This window comes from Bos indicus x Bos taurus, chromosome 6 (assembly GCF_003369695.1).
Source record: "Bos indicus x Bos taurus breed Angus x Brahman F1 hybrid chromosome 6, Bos_hybrid_MaternalHap_v2.0, whole genome shotgun sequence".
Taxonomy (NCBI): Eukaryota; Metazoa; Chordata; class Mammalia; order Artiodactyla; family Bovidae; genus Bos; species Bos indicus x Bos taurus.
The window spans coordinates 61382558-61399127 of NC_040081.1; the positions used below are offsets into that span (position 1 = coordinate 61382558).

The 16570-nt window shown below is 47.1% G+C and overlaps 1 protein-coding gene across 1 annotated transcript; it reads left to right on the plus strand.

Moving 5' to 3' along the window:
- Positions 1-8913: 8913 nt before the first annotated feature.
- Positions 8914-14195, plus strand: SHISA3 (shisa family member 3). The gene is made up of 2 exons (XM_027544390.1): positions 8914-9797; positions 12651-14195. Exons 1-2 carry the CDS (start codon positions 9521-9523, stop codon positions 13088-13090), a joined length of 717 nt encoding a protein of 238 aa, XP_027400191.1. The 5' UTR covers positions 8914-9520; the 3' UTR covers positions 13091-14195.
- The last annotated feature ends 2375 nt before the right edge of the window (positions 14196-16570 follow it).

The window sequence follows — 16570 nt, forward strand, 5'->3', positions numbered from 1 at the left end:
CTATCTAGTACATAGATACGAACATAAATACATGAAATAAAATGTTGTGAAATCAAACCTACCTTTACTATGGTGACATACTCTCTATTTTATATTATACTCTTTTAACAAATGCCACTGATGTCTTGGTAAACTGATTTCATAATCCACCCAATATGATGTGACCAAGAGGTTGGAATGTACTATCCTAAAGCCCTGTAATGCAGGGCTTCCCAGGTTGCTCTAGGGGTGAAGAATCTGCCTGCAATGAGGAGACACAAGGGACATGGGTTCGTTCCCTGGATCAGGAAGATTCCCTGGAGGAGGAAATGGCACCCCACTCCAGTATTCTTGCCTGGAGAATGGACAGAGGAGCCTGGCAGGCTACAGTTCATGGGGCTGTACAGAGTCAGACACAACTGAGCAACTAAGCATGGAGGCCTAATGAGGTAAATAAAACATTTGTCCCTTCACAATATAGCTACAGATGTTGTGCTTTCCTGTTTTATTTCAAAAACTTTACTGCCCCTCCTAATTGCAGGCAGCAGTTATTTATTAAAGCCGCCCCCATAATATTTATTGTAGTAGTCAAGATGCTTTCCATCACATGTGATCAAATCCCAACCCAAACTGGCTTAGGCCAAAAGTGAATGTATCCTCCCACGTAACAGAGAAGATCAGGATATGGCAAGCTTCAGGCAGTGCTGCATCCAGGGGCTCAAACATTTTAAATCTCTCCCTTTTGATTTTTCTCCTGTCTCTGTGAGTTATGTTATTCTCAGTTAGGCCTGCTTTATAAGGCAAAGATCTTGTCTTTGACTGCTCCAGGCAAACATCTCCACTGTTCACAAGCTACAAAGATGGGAAAGTGAAAGTGAAAGTGAAGTAGCTCAGTCGTGTCTTACTCTTTGTGACCCCATGGACTGTAGCCTACCAGGCTCCTCCATCCATGGGATTTTCCAGTCAAGAATACTGGAGTGGGTTGCCATTTCCTTCTCCAGGAGATCTTCCTGACCCAGGGATTGAACCCAGATCTCCTGCATTGTAGGCAGACGCAAAACTCATGAAAGGTCTCTGATCGGCCCTGCTTGAGTCAAGTGCACACCCCTGAACTAATCACAGATTCCAGGGAGACAGGAATTCTCATTGCTTCACTAAAGTCTCGTACCCAACCCTGGCTAGGAGTAGAACACCAAGACAGTTCCTTCAGGCTCACATGGAATGGAGGGTAGTGGAGTAGGCTATTAGATTAGGGGGAGAAATTCTGCTCAGGTCAGGTCAAGAGAAAAATCAAGAGAGATGAGTACATAGAGAAAGATATGCCCTGTGTGAGAGTGTAAACCACTCTCTTATCAATGTGCTTAGTCGCTCAGTCATCATGTTGGACTCTTTGCTACCTCATAGACGATAGCCCACTGGGTTCTTCTGTCCATGGAATTCTCCAGGCAAGAATACTGGAGTGGGTAGCCGTTCCCTTCTCCAGGGGATCTTCCCAACCCAGGGATCAAACCTGAGTCTCCTTCATTCCAGGCAGATTCTTTACCACTGAGCCACCAGGGAAGACACTCTTTTATTAATAAAATTAGCTAAATTTGGTGGCTCAGACGGTAAAGCATCTGCCTGCAATGTGGGAGACCTGGGTCAGGAAGATCCCCTGGAGAAGGAAATGGCAACCCACTCTAGTACTCTTGCCTGGAAAATCCCATGACAGTGGAGCCTGGTAGGCTACAGTCCATGGGGTTGCAAACAGTCGGACACGACTGAGTGACTTCATTTCACTTCACTTGTAACTTCTTAAGCTTTCTTAGGAAAACAAGGTGCTGGGGGATGGGGGTGGGGACAGGGAAGATAATTTCCTAGATTTCCTCTGTCTTCAAGAGGGCCGAGGCTGTCATATAGCTAAGCTGTGGATAGAAGAGGCAGATGGCACACACACTGAAGTATTGCTGAATCCTAGGTTTTTATACTAAATTGGAATAACCGTGCAGACAGCTACAAATGTCATCTCCACTTCAAGCCCAGTTCATGAGGAGAAACTAAAAAAAAAAAAAAAAAAAACAAACCAAGGATGAGTTTTCTTCTTGTCCTTGATATAAAAAGTATGTTGAAGAAGTATAAAGTGGAACGATTGTACAAAATGAATGGCCATGTAAAATGAGATGGTGGAACATAGAAAGCAGAATTCCACAGCACAGTTCTGAGAATAGGATGAGCTGTGCGTTAGGAAGGCGACGCTGTGGGCCCGTGTGCTGTGAGTGTGGAACACTCAGTTTATTTTCCATGCTGCACAGTAGCAGTGTCAGTCACATCCAAGTCCTCTGACTGGTGCCTTCAAACAACTCACAGCAGGTGTTTGCCAGCTAAGGTCAAGTGTGCATTCTGCATCCCTTAGACAGAGGAAACTTAGTTGACCCACAGGGATGGAAATTATGACCTTTGCCTCACTGGCCCTTATGTTGCCCACAGAGCTAACAAAATACGGGCTATTTAATAAAGGAGAACACTTAAACGATACCTTTGACAGCCATTGTATAGTGGCTTTCAGAAGAATTCTATGTGATTTCCAAACTTTAAGGGTGACTTAAAGTTTTTCAAAACATTCTGGTGTGGCTGGTAAGAGTGAGAAGGGGAGTAAGAAGACAGAAATAAGACAAGCAACCTCTGTGTTTTCTTTCTCCTCTGTAAACCTTTCCCCCACCTAAAGAACACATGGCTATTGAGCAGCAACTTACCATTTTTCCAGGGTCAGTTCACTTTCTGTGCTGCTCTAAACCCTGCTGAAAGCCAGCTCCCTGGGGAGCTCCAGAAACTGGGGCTGGCCTCTCTTCAGTCTGCAAGCACTCAGAAGGAAATGCCCCTTGCTGAGAAAGGGGTGGCAGTTGTGTGTGTGTGGGGGGGAATCCATCTACTGTCACGGAAGTTTCAATTAAATATGGATGCCAATTAATTTAATTTATATTTCTGCATGAAAAAATATCATTCTATTATACATGCACTGGAAGGATGCCAGGAGCCCAGGTTAATAAATTACATCTCCACTGACATAGTATGGAATCACAGACTAATCGGATACTTATTAAATGCCCACCTGTGCTTGGGGTTACACCTTATATAATAGAAACCCAACAGAAATAAGATCTGTCCGGGAGGGCCTGTCCCAACCCTGTGATCATCTGACACCCACCCTTATTCCCTCTGCTCCGGGCTTTGGTGCATGACTCAGGAGAACAACTCCAAAAATGAATAATCGATATTCAATTGCCAGGGGTTATGAATGGGTACACTGAATGAATAAGGGAATGAATGATGGAGAACTGTAAATAATCCACTCAAGTTAATCAGGGCATAGGCCCATACTGGTTAGCAGGAAACTTGCCATGATTATTTCACTGGAGATTCAAACCAGCTGGTGGTAGGTAATACCTACTGGTTCTGAAGCCCTTACTCAGAGCCAGAATTGCTATGTTTTATTTTGAATCCTTCCAACCATCCTTCAAGGTAGAGGTTATTCCTTCCCAGCTCCCTCATTTTAGAGACAGGAAGCTGAGGTTTCAATAAGTGGAGAATGACCTTGCTGAAGGTCATGTGGTCAGAAAGAGGCACACTCAAGACTAGACTTTTCTGACTCAAAGCTGGAATGTTCTTTCTATTATGCTGGTTGATTTTCTCTGCATCATAGTTCTGTGGTTTTCCCATTAGTCACATATGGATGTGAGAGTTGGACCATAAAGAAGGCTGAGTGCTAAAGAGTTGATGCTTTCTAACTGGTGCTGGAGAAGACTTAAGAGTCCCTTGGACAGCAAGGAGATCAAACTAGTTGGAAGGACTGATGTTGAAGCTCCAATATTTTGACTACCTGATGCGAAGAGCTGACTCATTAGAACAGACCCTGATGCTGGGAAAGATTGAAGGCAGGAGAAGTGGGGGGACAGAGGATGAGATCGTTGGACGGCATCATTGACTCAATGGACATGAATGTGAGCAAGCTCTAGGACATAGCGAAAGACAGGGAAGCCTGGCATGTTGCAGTCCGTGGAGTCACAAAGAGTCAGACTGAACAACTGGCTGGTGACTGCCCTATTCTAAGCAGTGCTGACACTCTGGGTAAGTCTTGATGAGCTACATTTACAATTAAATCACCAGAATTGACTCCACAAATAGTCCCTGCCCAGGAAATTCACCCTGCTGTCCACTAATCCAGCTTCCACTCACTTTATATGGTGGTGAAACGAGTATCAGTCAGTTGTCACAAGTTCTTGCCAGTTGCCAATTACTTACAGTCATTCATTCAACATATACTGAGCACTTACTATTTACCAAGGGCTTTCCAGATGGTTCAGTGGTAAGAATCCATCTGCAAATGCAGGAGATGCAGGAGACCCGGGTTCAATCCCTGGGTTGGGAAGATCCCTTGGAGTAGGAAATGTCAACCTGCTCCAGTATTCTTGCCTGAAAAATTCCAAGGACAGAAAAGCCTGGCAGGCTACCATCCCTGGGGTCGTGACGAGTCAGACACTACTGAGTGTCTGAGCACACACACACTATGTTCCAGGCGTTCTGCTAGGTCCCAGGATGCAGTAACAAGAAAGGAGGTCAAGCCAACGGAGAAGATGGATTGGCCTGTCATAAAACTACCATGAGGTGTGGTAAATGTTTGAAGTTACTAAAGGAAAATATTCATCATTCATGCGATCATTCACTGATTCCCTCTATGACTATTTATTTACTGAGTCCCTGGGCTGTGCCACATAACAGGCCCCCTCTGCCATGTGTGAGTCCGGGCACTGGTAGAGGCTACCAGCCTGAATCTGCCTATCCTCCTTCCCCAGCCCATCCCAGAGTCCCTCTTGCACTGCAGGGGGCTTCTCACATCCATGTTTGGACACCCTAGCCTACCTCTGGGGCTTCCTAGGTGGTGCTAGTGGTAAAGAACCCCACTGGCCAATGCAGGAGACCTAAGAGATGTGGGTTCAATCCCTGGGTCAGGAAGATCTCCTGGAGGAGGAAATGGCAACCCACTCCAGTATTCTTGCCCCGGAAATCCAATGAACAGAGGAGCCGGGTGGGCCACAGTCCATGGAGTCGCAAAGAGTCGGACATGACTGAAGCGACTTAGCACAGCCTGCCTTCACAAGAAGCTTTTTCGAACCCTATGAGCCAGCTTGGGTCTATTTGAGTAGGGAGTGCTTAAGGCCTAGAGGGTGGTACAGGCTTTGGATGGGCCTGCTTCGTTGGCTTCACTCATTCATTCCCCTGTGAGTGGGGACAAGGGCAGAGGAGGCCAAGAGCATGCAGGGGTTGGTCCTCAGACAGCAGCCTCGGCATCACCCGGGAGCTTGGTGGAAAGGCAGAATCTCAAGCCCCTTCTCAGACCGTGGGAATCAAAATCTGCATCTTAGCACTCCAGGTGATTCGCATGCATGTTTGTGAAACACTGCTCTAAAGGCCCTAATGTCTAATCCCCTCTTTACAAACGATGAGTCTGAGGTCAAAGAACATGCAAGGGGAGGGGCACAGCTTGGGGCTGGGCTGCTGGCGGTGTCTGAAAGTACACTTCTGGGCGCCTCATATTCTCTAGTGGTGAATATGTGCCAAAGCAAATTTGAGAAAAATGTACCTTTTTCAGTATCTCAGATTGACAGGGTTCTGGATTAAGAGATTTATAGTAAGTAATCTAAGGAAGAGAATTCCAAGTCCTAGGCAAAGTAATGAAAGGAAGGGTAGAGAAAATACATCACTCAGGAAAAGACTTGAGGGAGGGTTGAAAACCTTATTGTTTCTTATTTCATATCTGGATTCACTGCCCATAGTGGAGGGGATTTCCATAGCCAAAGCTAATTGTCTTTTAAAAATTCTTTATTTTTTTTCACTTCTGCATTCCTTTGGCCTTTTCTCCCTCTTTCCTTAGGATATTTTAGTTCCCAGTCCTTTCTGATGCATTCATTTTGCCCTGTTTTTCCATACTTCTCTGTATTGCTTTTCTTAAATCTTTCACTCTGCTTCAAAGAACATAAAACAAAGAGAAGTGAAAGGGACAAAGGTGAAAAATATGGTCTGGTGCCAACCTCATGATGCTACCGATTCCAAGCTATTAAATTTTTTAAAAAATATATATAATTTTTGTTCATACATAAAAATAGAATTGCATTTCAATTTTGCAAGTACCCTTCACCCAGTTACAATTATCAACACATTGGCTATTGTGTGTTAGCTGCTTTATTCTGTCTTCACATTGACATTTCTCCCCTAACTTTAATTTCCCCTTTCTTTCTCCTTTCTTCTTCTCTTTCTCTTTCCTTCACTCTGTTTTCTCTCTCTCTCTTTTCTTCTCCATCTCCTTCTCCTCCTTGCTTCTTTCTCTCCCCTCTAATCTCCCTCTTCCCACTCTCTCTTTCTCTGGCGTTTATTAAAGCAAATCCCAGACATCATATCATTTAACTCATTTCCTATACCATTTCCCGGAGGCAGGGAGGGCCACAAGAGAATATAAGCTGAGGAAATGATCTCTTATGATTATTTTCTTCACCAAAATATGGAATTTGTGTTACCGCGATAAGGGAAAATATAGAATTTCCCCAAACCTCTACAGGATACCCCAGATGGTGCAGATTTGATTTTCCATCTCTAGGTCTTCTGCCTTGAGTCTTTGAGGGGGGTCTATGAGAACTTTTTAATCTTCCTTTACTATTCACGTAGTAACAAAATAACAGCAATCTTGGATGTTTATAAACCCCAAAGGAAATGCATGTTATCTTCTTGTTTCAAAGAGCATTCTGAGAGCATTGCTTTTGCAGTAGAAATTTGTAAATGTGCAATTGGAAGAGAGTTTCTACTACAGGAACCAACACATTTCCTCCCCAGTGCAAACCCCCTGAGCTGACTGTTATGATGGTTTAAAGGTGCTTTGGATCAAGACCTAGTAAAGAAGGCATGGTATACAGTTGCTTTCTGCTCACACACATCAGATCTAAGGAGTATCAAGTAATTTGGAGGTGTGGTTATTTTCTATGAGTAAATGTCCAACTAAATTTGAATAAAATGCTTTCTAAATAAGTCAAATAGGCAGGAGCTTTGAATGAGGGAATCAATTATATATAGCCAGTGTCGTAAGGAAAATAATCCCAAGGTGGCACAGAGAATGTAATTATTGGGAGGTACGTGCCAACAAATCATTCCCTAAAATATTAATGCTATCAAAGAACAGCTGGATAATGAGAGAAACTTGACCCTTGGGGGACTAGCAGAGGTTGCTGCAGAACTGTGTGTAGTTGTGATGTCATGAAATTCCTCTAAATTTAACAAAAATATTATTAAGAGGTGTGGTTCTGGGAAAGTTATTAGCAGTAAACATGTCTTTGTAGTTTTGTCATCTTATCACGATCATTATATCTCACTGGTGCTGTGTGGTTCCACACTACTTTCTTCCTTAATTGCTCAGGATTTATACAATCCAAACAACACTCCTTAAAAAAAAAAAACCACTTTAAGTCTGGCAAGGACTTTTCTTTTTGTAAGTAAAAACACAGTACCTAAGAAATTTCTGCAAAAACAATTTCCCATATGCTTATTTAAGTTCTTTAAGTCAAGAAAGACGTCTCTTTGTTTGTTTGTAGATAAAAGCCAGAACTTAATTGGGTTTTACTAAGTAGCATATTATTGTCCCACATAATATCTAACAGAGCAATAAAGTTAAATATTTACACAGTCCTACCTAACATCTGAAATGTTGGGCATTATTTTTACATTCTTATAACTAAATGCTAATGCCTATATTTAAAGTCAGAAATCAGAAGTGAATCTTTCCTTGTAATATACTTGAACTTATATTTTAAAACAGAAACCGTTTTATTGAGTTACCAAAAAAAAAAAAAAAAGCTTCTGTGAACCGACTCGGACCCTCGCGAAGCCTCGAGCGTGGTGAATGCTTTTGACCGCACACTTTCAAGGCTGCTGAGCAGCAAAGTTTGTCTTTTTGTTTCACTCAACTTGCCAACATCTAAATCAGTGACACGGGCATTCGGCGTTTCCTTGGACAAATAGGTCGAGATACGCGGAACATATTCACACGAACCAATATATGGTGAGAGGAAGTTCAAGATGCCGTAAAATAAATTCTTGAGTTGAGCCCAGGTTTCACATAACGCCAGTTCCATAGGGCACTTACCCGGCTAAAGGCGCTGTGCCCCAGAAAATAGCACACGGGGGACACATCATTTAAATAAATGTGTTTCTTTGCCCGAACAGAAGTTCAGATCTGCTCAGTTATCATTAATTTTGCTCTTTTATATCCTTTGCGGGCGCGAATGGAGAAATTGTGCTCTTTGAGGTTCTGTGAGTTGCCCCGGGCAGGCGGAGGTGACCCTCGATTTTTCACCCGGCGGCACGCAGGTTATGAGGACGGGGGAGAGTGCGAGTGTATGCGCATTTGTCAAACGTGCCGTCCCTTCTGGAGAAAGTGGAAACCCAAGGGGAAAACGCAGCGCAAATGTGGCGGGCCCGAAAAGTCAAGCCATCCGTCCGGAACCCTTAGAACAGGCGTCCCAGGAACGAGGCCGGATCTGTGCAACAGGTGACAGATGATTCGACAAACCTCAGTCGCCCAGTTCATGTTTGATTACATCCTTAAAAAGCAAACCTCAGGTCCCCACTCGCGCGCCAACTCGCGTGGGTAGACGGAGACCCGGAGGCCTTGGCCCTCTGCGGAGTTTGCAGGACTATGCGGGGTGTCTGTGTGTGTGTGTGCGTGGAGAGGGCCTGATCCCCCAAGTTTAGGGTCGAGTCGAGTCCCGGGGGAGTGCCAGGGGAAGAGGTGGCCCGGGAAAGGCGGAGGAGGGCGCACGAACCAGAGGGCGCGCAGGACACGCAGCCGCGCCGCGCGCGCTCGGGCGGCGCGACCCGGGAGGCGGACTCTCTCTTAACCCTCGCTGTCTCCCCCTCCCTCTTCCTTTTTAAAGGACGTCGTGGAGGCAGAGCTGTCAGCAACCGGGAGGCCGTTTGTACTTGGCCCGGCCAGGCTGACTCCCGTGACAGACAGGGGCGGGGGCTGAGGGGCCGCCTGTCCCGAAGCCCCTTACGTGGGCATCACACATTCTCCTGCTTTGGGCTCCACTCTGGACCCAGCGACGGCGGCGAGTCCAGGTGCTGTGCGGCCCGGGAGTTGCCAGCCCCGGACGCGATGGCTCCCGTGAGGAGTGGGGTGGGAGGTGGCCGAGGGCTGGGCGAGCTCCTCGCGCCCGGAGAGTTATGAGCGGGGCAAAGGACCGCAGCATCAGCCCGAGCCGCAGCCCCGGCCAGCGCCTCCCGCGGGCCCTCGCCAACTCGCCCCCGCGCACCATGCAGACCCCTGGCCGGCTGAGCCCGCCGCGCAGCCCCTGCTTCCTCCCTGGCCCCCGCTAACCCGCAGGGGACGGGTTTGGGCCGCCCGGGCAGCTCCCCAGGCCGCTCCCCAGGAGAGGCGGAACCGCGGGGCGAGCGGAGCCCCGGCTCAGCCCTTCGCTTTCCAGCCGCGTCCCCCTCCCGGCCGCCCGGCGCGCCCGCGGCGATGGGGGCGCTGCTGGCGCTCTGCCTCCTCTTGGGCTGGCTGCGCGGTGGGCCGGCGGGCGCGCAGCAGCCCGGAGAGTACTGCCACGGCTGGGTGGACGTGCAGGGCAACTACCACGAGGGTTTCCAGTGCCCGGAGGACTTCGACACGCTGGACGCCACCATCTGCTGCGGCTCCTGCGCGCTGCGCTACTGCTGCGCCGCGGCCGACGCCAGGCTGGAGCAGGGCGGCTGCACCAACGACCGCGGCGAGCTGGAGCACCCGGGCATCACGGCGCGTGAGTACGGGCCCAAGCTGGGGCAGACCCTGCCCGGCCGCGTGGCCGGCTGCCGTGTGTGCCGACCGGTGTGCGCGCAAAGAGGCGTGCCAGGCCTTCCCGGGTCTGCGCAAAGGGGACTCTAGAAAGTGGGGGGATCAAGGGAGAAGTGGGTGGTCGCGTTTCAGGTCAGGGGCGCTGTTCCTTTGCAGTCCCGATTCCCGCCACACGCGGTCTCCGCCGGTCTGCCCAGGAGCTAGTTCACAACGGACCGCGAGGACCGCGGGGCGTGCGCCCAGTGACTCCCGGCGAGAAAGAGGGAGCCCTGGGCGCTCACGACATTTCAGAGAAGGGCTTTGAGGGCAGCGCCAGGCTGGACTTGAGTTTTCAGGGTTGGTGAGGGTGCCCTACTCTGCGCCCTGGGAGCTCCGGGAGCTTTGAGAAGTGCTGATGGCGCAGGGAACGCAACTCTTGGGGTGCGTTTATCTCTACCCCACGGCGGTAAGGAACTTAAGCCACATTTGTGTGTGTGTGTGTGGCCGTTTGGTAGTGTTTCTAAGCCCCATTCTCACGACTTCCTTTCATTTCTCTGCATCGAATTACCCACTCCGGCCCACCCCCTATTGTCACGCTTTTCAGAAATGCCCAGGTCCTCCGGTTGGATATTTAGAAACTGGGGTCTCAGGGGCTTCCCCGCCCCCTATTCTCACGTCGGAAAACACGGGTCAAGTTTCCGCTTACTTCAGAGCGGAATAAATCACAACCCCAGCAGAGGAACTTTACACCTTAAAAAACAAAAAAAAAACACTTTCCACCAGAATCGGAACTTCAGGGAGACCATTTAGAGCTCCAGGCGATGGTTTTACGGCCGAGAAACCGGAGGAGCGGGGGCAGGGGACGGGGCGAGCCAAGAGAGAGCCTTGACACCCCAGAACTCCAGAGCGGGGGTCTGAAGCCGGCCAAAGACGGTCCCCAGGCAAGGCAGGAGAGGCTGGAGAGATGATTAACGGTGCTGGAGCTCCAGTCCCGAGACTGACAACCCAGAGGAAAGGAGGTCCCACGTTAGAACTCCATTAGACCTTCAAGGAATTAACTTTGGAGTGCAAAATACCAGTCTAGAGGATTGAGGAAGTGGCTTCTGGGGGAAGGATGTTCAGTGGAAAGTAGGGAACTCTAGGGCGGCCTGGCCTGTTTGGAAAGTACAAACTGGCTTCACAGTCACTCGCCCTCTCTGCAGAGCAAGTGCTAAGTGCCGGGTCTACCTCGGGGACCCCATCCTGGCCTCCCGCAGTGCTCTGTGGCAGGAAAGGGGGCAGTCTATGCACCCACCCAGACTGGGGTCTGGCAAAGCCTCAGGACCTTCCCTTGCCAGCTTGTCATTTTGGGCAAGTTACTTAACTGCTTTGGGCCGCTTAACTCTAAAGTGGGCATGTTGCTCTCAGAGGAGTTAGGTTGTGAAATAAATGAGTGTATGGATGCTCAGCAAGGTGCTGAGTGAGTAGTCACTTTAGACTTGCCTTCTGCAGGGCAAGAAGTAGTAAGAAGTACTAGTAACCTTCTACTACTTCTAGCAGTAGAAGTAGTAGTAACCTTCTTCTAGTAAGACAGGGCAGAGTGGGTGGCACCTGGAAGAGTTTACACCCAGGAGCCCACAGATCTTAGGGTGGATAGTTCCCTGTCACTCATCACCTGTGTGTCTTTGGGAAACTCAGCAACTCTCCAATATGTTTCCACAACTGGAGACTAGACCATATCATTCCTGCTTCACAGGGTTACATGAATCTGATAATAAATACAAAATAGGCACACAGTAGGGTCTTAGTCGGACACGACTGAGCGTCTTCACTTTCACTTTTCACCTTCATGCATTGGAGAAGGAAATGGCAACCCACTCCAGTGTTCTTGCCTGGAGAATCCGAGGGACAGGGGAGCCTGGTGGGCTGTGGTCTATGGAGTCGCACAGAGTCGGACACGACTGAAGCGACTTAGCAGCAGCAGCAGCAGCAGCAGGGTCTTAGTCAATGCAGACTTGCTTTCTTCTACCTCTAAGCCAGAGGTTTGCATCCCAAGGCAGCTCTATCAGGCAGGGGCCACACCTGGAGGACTGCTTGGGATGTGCCTCTGGGTGGGAAACATTATGTCTGCCTTAGAGAGAGAAGGGAACTGGGGTTAACTCTGTCAAAAAGGTGCACTCCCAGAAAGTGTGGGTCACCAACACCAAGGACCACACCGCAGTCTAGCTAAAGTTCAGTCTGACCTTCCCAGAATTTGAGTGGGGATCGAGAGGCAGGAGCGTGATGGTTGAAGGACGCATCCCAAATTGAAAGAGGTATCCAGACAGGACAGTCTGTTATGTGGTAGGAGACAGTTAATGGGGGCCTGCTATGGATTTCTTTATACTGTTCTTTCTGTAGTCTTGTAAAATCCTGGGGGTTTCACTTAACAGGTCCGGCTGTCTTTGCTCAGATCAGAGATTCTTGGTTAGGAGATGGATTTTCAGCCTTAGCGTCCTTAAGCACCCCACTGTGATAAAACTCCTAAAACCTGGATTGAAAGCCAGTGTTATGGTAACCCCCCAAACTCATCTTTTCCCTCCCTCCAGTGCGTGGACAGGATAGAGTCTGTTCCTTCTGATTTCCAGATGTGCAGTATGATGGCTAATTGCTAACAGAGTCTACAGTATCAGTCTGCTTCCTCCCTGCTAGGAGCAAGAATATTCTATTATCACAGTTTACAATTCAGAGGTTACCAGTAACAAGCTCTGAGAAGCCGGGCTGACAAGGTGGTTGAATGGACCTTCCACCTCCTACCCGTGAGCAGCCCAGAGTTTGGGAATCTCTCGTCCGAGTACCTGTGCCTGTTTTTGCCTTCTAGAGCCTGTCTACGTTCCCTTCCTGATTGTTGGCTCCATCTTCATTGCCTTCATCATCCTAGGCTCTTTAGTGGCTATTTATTGCTGCACCTGCTTGAGACCTAAGGAACCCTCGCAGCAGCCAATCCGCTTCTCACTCCGCAGCTATCAGACAGAGACTCTCCCCATGATCTTGACTTCTACGAACCTCAGGGCACCTTCCAGGCAGTCCAGCACCGCCACCAGCTCCAGCTCCACTGGGGGCTCCATCCGAAGGTTCTCCTTTGCCCGGGCAGAACCAGGCTGCCTGGTGCCCTCACCGCCCCCGCCTTACACCACGGGCCACCCAATCCACTTGACCCAGCCGTCCGGATTCCTGGTGTCACCCCAGTACTTCGCTTACCCGCTCCAGCAGGAGCCCCCTCTGCCCGGGAAGAGCTGTCCAGACTTCAGTTCCAGTTGACAGGCCATGGCTACAGATCCATCGTCTAGTGCAATGGCATGCCTGTGGATGCTGCTGCCATGGCCACCAGGAATCCCAAGACAATTTCACTTGGACCAGCAACGTCACGGAGGAAAGTGCAAGGAAAATACAGCACCTCTTAGTCTTGAGGTTCCTGGCTGCAGTCACAGAACAGCTGTATCAAGAAAATTGCTTTCTGGCTTTGAAAGCACAGTGACTATTACGTTTCAACTTATGCTACTTTTATTCAAAATATGCAGTAGTCCGACTTGAAAGTTACAAATTGGCTGAAGCCATTTTATTGGACAATTCACCTATCCTACATAGGCCTATGCATTCTTTTTTCGTTATAAGTTCTTTAGTGAGTCATAATACAAATATATACATAAATAAGCAAAGAAGTTGTACCTGATTGTAATTATCGAAGGTTCATTTGAAAAATTAACTGCTAAGTAAACTGAAGAGACAGTGAACAGCCTGTTTATAATTTGGGGAGCGACTTAACTGGGAATAATATTAGCATCATGAGAACAGTTATTTTTTAAATCAATAGCTAAATTTTGTTGGAAATATAAGAGTGTCTTCAGAAGATTTCAATAACTGCATGAGAAATTTAACATTTTAAATATTTACTTAGATATACATTGTAACAGAGATCTTATGTAAAAGCATTTCCCCCACCTGCCCAAGGGAATATTTATTGCAGACGTTTTGTTCAGCAACATTTAGTGTTTAAATGAAAGTTGAACAGTTGGGTCCTAAAACATTTATTTGTAAAATGAGTTATGTACAAATGTAAAGATTTGTAATTTAATGTATTTACTACACTGATGGTACTAATTATTTAGTAGTCACACTGTAATTTTTATGTTAATAATCGTGGAGTTCAAAGTTCAGCTTTGGCTATAATCATCTGATATTATGTATCTTAAGTGCCACTGAATTCCATGTCTGATGACTAAATATTTGGGCATATATCCTGCTGGATTAGAATAAATAAAATGCTTTACGTTTTCATGAAATCTCTTTGAAACTTTAGATCAAAGTGCTTCATTGTATCTCCTTAATGGTACTCTCTGCTATTCAATAAAAGGAAATGTCTTTACCTAACACTTCATAATTTGAAATGAAAAAAAAATCCTACATTAATGTTGTATTATGTTCTAAAGCTGTTTTCTACATTGGGACGCCTGAAAGCAGCCAAGGAAGTGAACGTTTATAGAGATATCAGCCCGTGGGCTGCAATCCTCAGATGTGTTATTTGCATAAATTTAAAAATTGGGACATTTCTCATAAGAATCTGAATTTTGGCTTCTCGTGGCATGAAGAGGATGCGGCACCAAGGGTGCTGTTTTGCCGGGGGTAGGAGGTCCTTTTCAAATTGGGTCCTTGCCTTCCACCAGCCTTCTGCCTGGTCTCCCTGGCCTGGCCCATCTCCCTCATTTTGTTGCCTCTTGGCCCCTTGGGTGTCCTTTGGAAACCCAGGTTTATATGGGTTCATACCATTGTATGTCATCCTCAATAGCTCTTGTCAAATACAGATCCTTTAGAGGTGGAATGCTGACCTAAGAAAAGTCGTTTGGCCTTGACTCTTTGTTTTCTAGTTGAGGAAGCAAGTTGGAAGATGCTGTGTCTTTGCCCAGACTGATGGCAGGAGCTCTGACTTCTGGTCTCCTGCTTTCTCCTGTAACTCATCCAGGTACCCAAAGTTAGCCCAGATAATTAAGGAATAAACATAGGAAGGAAGGGAGGGAGTGGGGAAGGCAGGAAGGAAGGAAAGAAAAGGAGGGAGCGGGAGAGGGAAGGAGGGAGGAAAGGCTGAATGTAAAGGATAAACATTTGTGTGAAGCTCTGGAATTCACTCTCATATCATTAGGCTGGCTTTATTCATGTTTGTTACATATGGTTCCTTTGCTATTTTAATCTTTACTGGGCTCTTATGACTCAAACAGTATTCTAAATATTTATATGCACTAACTCTTCCCCCGCCACCAACCCCCGCAAACAATGCAGCGTGGAGGTATTCTAATTCCTATTTTATAGATTTGGAAACCAAGGCACACAGGAGTGAAATAACTTGCCCACGATCCCTCAGCTAGTCAGTCCTGGAGCTGTCTGCATAACCAGATTTCAACAGCAAGGGAACACCAGCTTTGAGGTTTCTTTAATCGTCTCTGGGCACACAATCCACTGACAAGTAAAGCATGAGGCTCAGGGCCTCTCTCCACGACAGTGATTATTAACTCTGTTGGATCTAGTGAGTTTTCCTTACAACAGATATTTTGTGTCATGCCTTTAACTGTCCACAAGCTGTGCTGGTGGCTCAGATGGTAAAGAATCTGCCTGCAATGCAGGATATCCAGATTTGATCCCTGGATTGCGAAGATCCCCTGGAGAATGGAATGGTAATCCACTCTAGTATTCTTGCCTGGAGAATTCTGTGGAGAGAGGAGCCTGGCGGACTGCAGTCCAATGGGGTTGCAAAGAGTTGGACACGACTCAGCGACTAACACTTTCACTTTTAACTTTCCTAAAGTGAAATTCCTAGATCATATTACTCACTACACATATACTTGAAAACAATCAACATAATGTCTTAATGGTAAATAGAAAGGAGAACGAAAAGGAGAATTATTTCATAATGTAAAAGCTTCAGCAGATTTAACGGATGACTCACAGGAGAACCTCTTCACCCAGGAATCAGTGAGATGTGACAGCTCCCCGTCCAGACCTACGCAGCTTACAACACTATCAATTTACACTCCAGAGTTGCCCTACTGTTACTGAGATTTTTTCCCCAAAGTTTGATCTTTTAATCTGTATCATAGTTATATATCTGGAAAATACAGTGTATATTTAAGGCAGCGCAGAAACAGAAAATACTTAGATAAAATGGGACTAGATTTTTCCACTGATAGGAATGGAGGGATATTTCAAAGTCCTGCTCATGGACATCAAGTCTTGTTGGGCCAACTGTCTCATGCACTGTAGGATCTCTGAAGAACAGAAGTTCTATATTTTGAAAGGTAGCTATGCAGTTAATCAGTTCAGTTCAGTCACTCAGTTGTGTCCGACTCTTTGTGACCCCATGAACTGCAGCACGCCAGGCCTCCCTGTTCATCACCCGGAGTCCACCCAAACCCATGTCCATTGAGTCGGTGATGCCATCTCATCCTCTGTCGTCCCCTTCTCCTCCTGCCCTCAATCTTTCCCAGCATCAGGGTCTTTTGAAATGAGTCAGCTCTTCGCATCAGGTGGCCAAAGTATTGGAGTTTCAGCTTCAACATCAGTACTTCCAATGAACACCCAGGACTGATCTCCTTTAGGATAGACTGGTTGGATCTCCTTGCGGTCCAAGGGACTCTCAATAGTCTTCTCCAGCACCACAGCATCAATTCTTTGGGGTTCAGCTTTCTTTATGGTCCAACTCTCATATCCATACATGACCACAGGAAAAACCAGCATTGACATGATGGACCT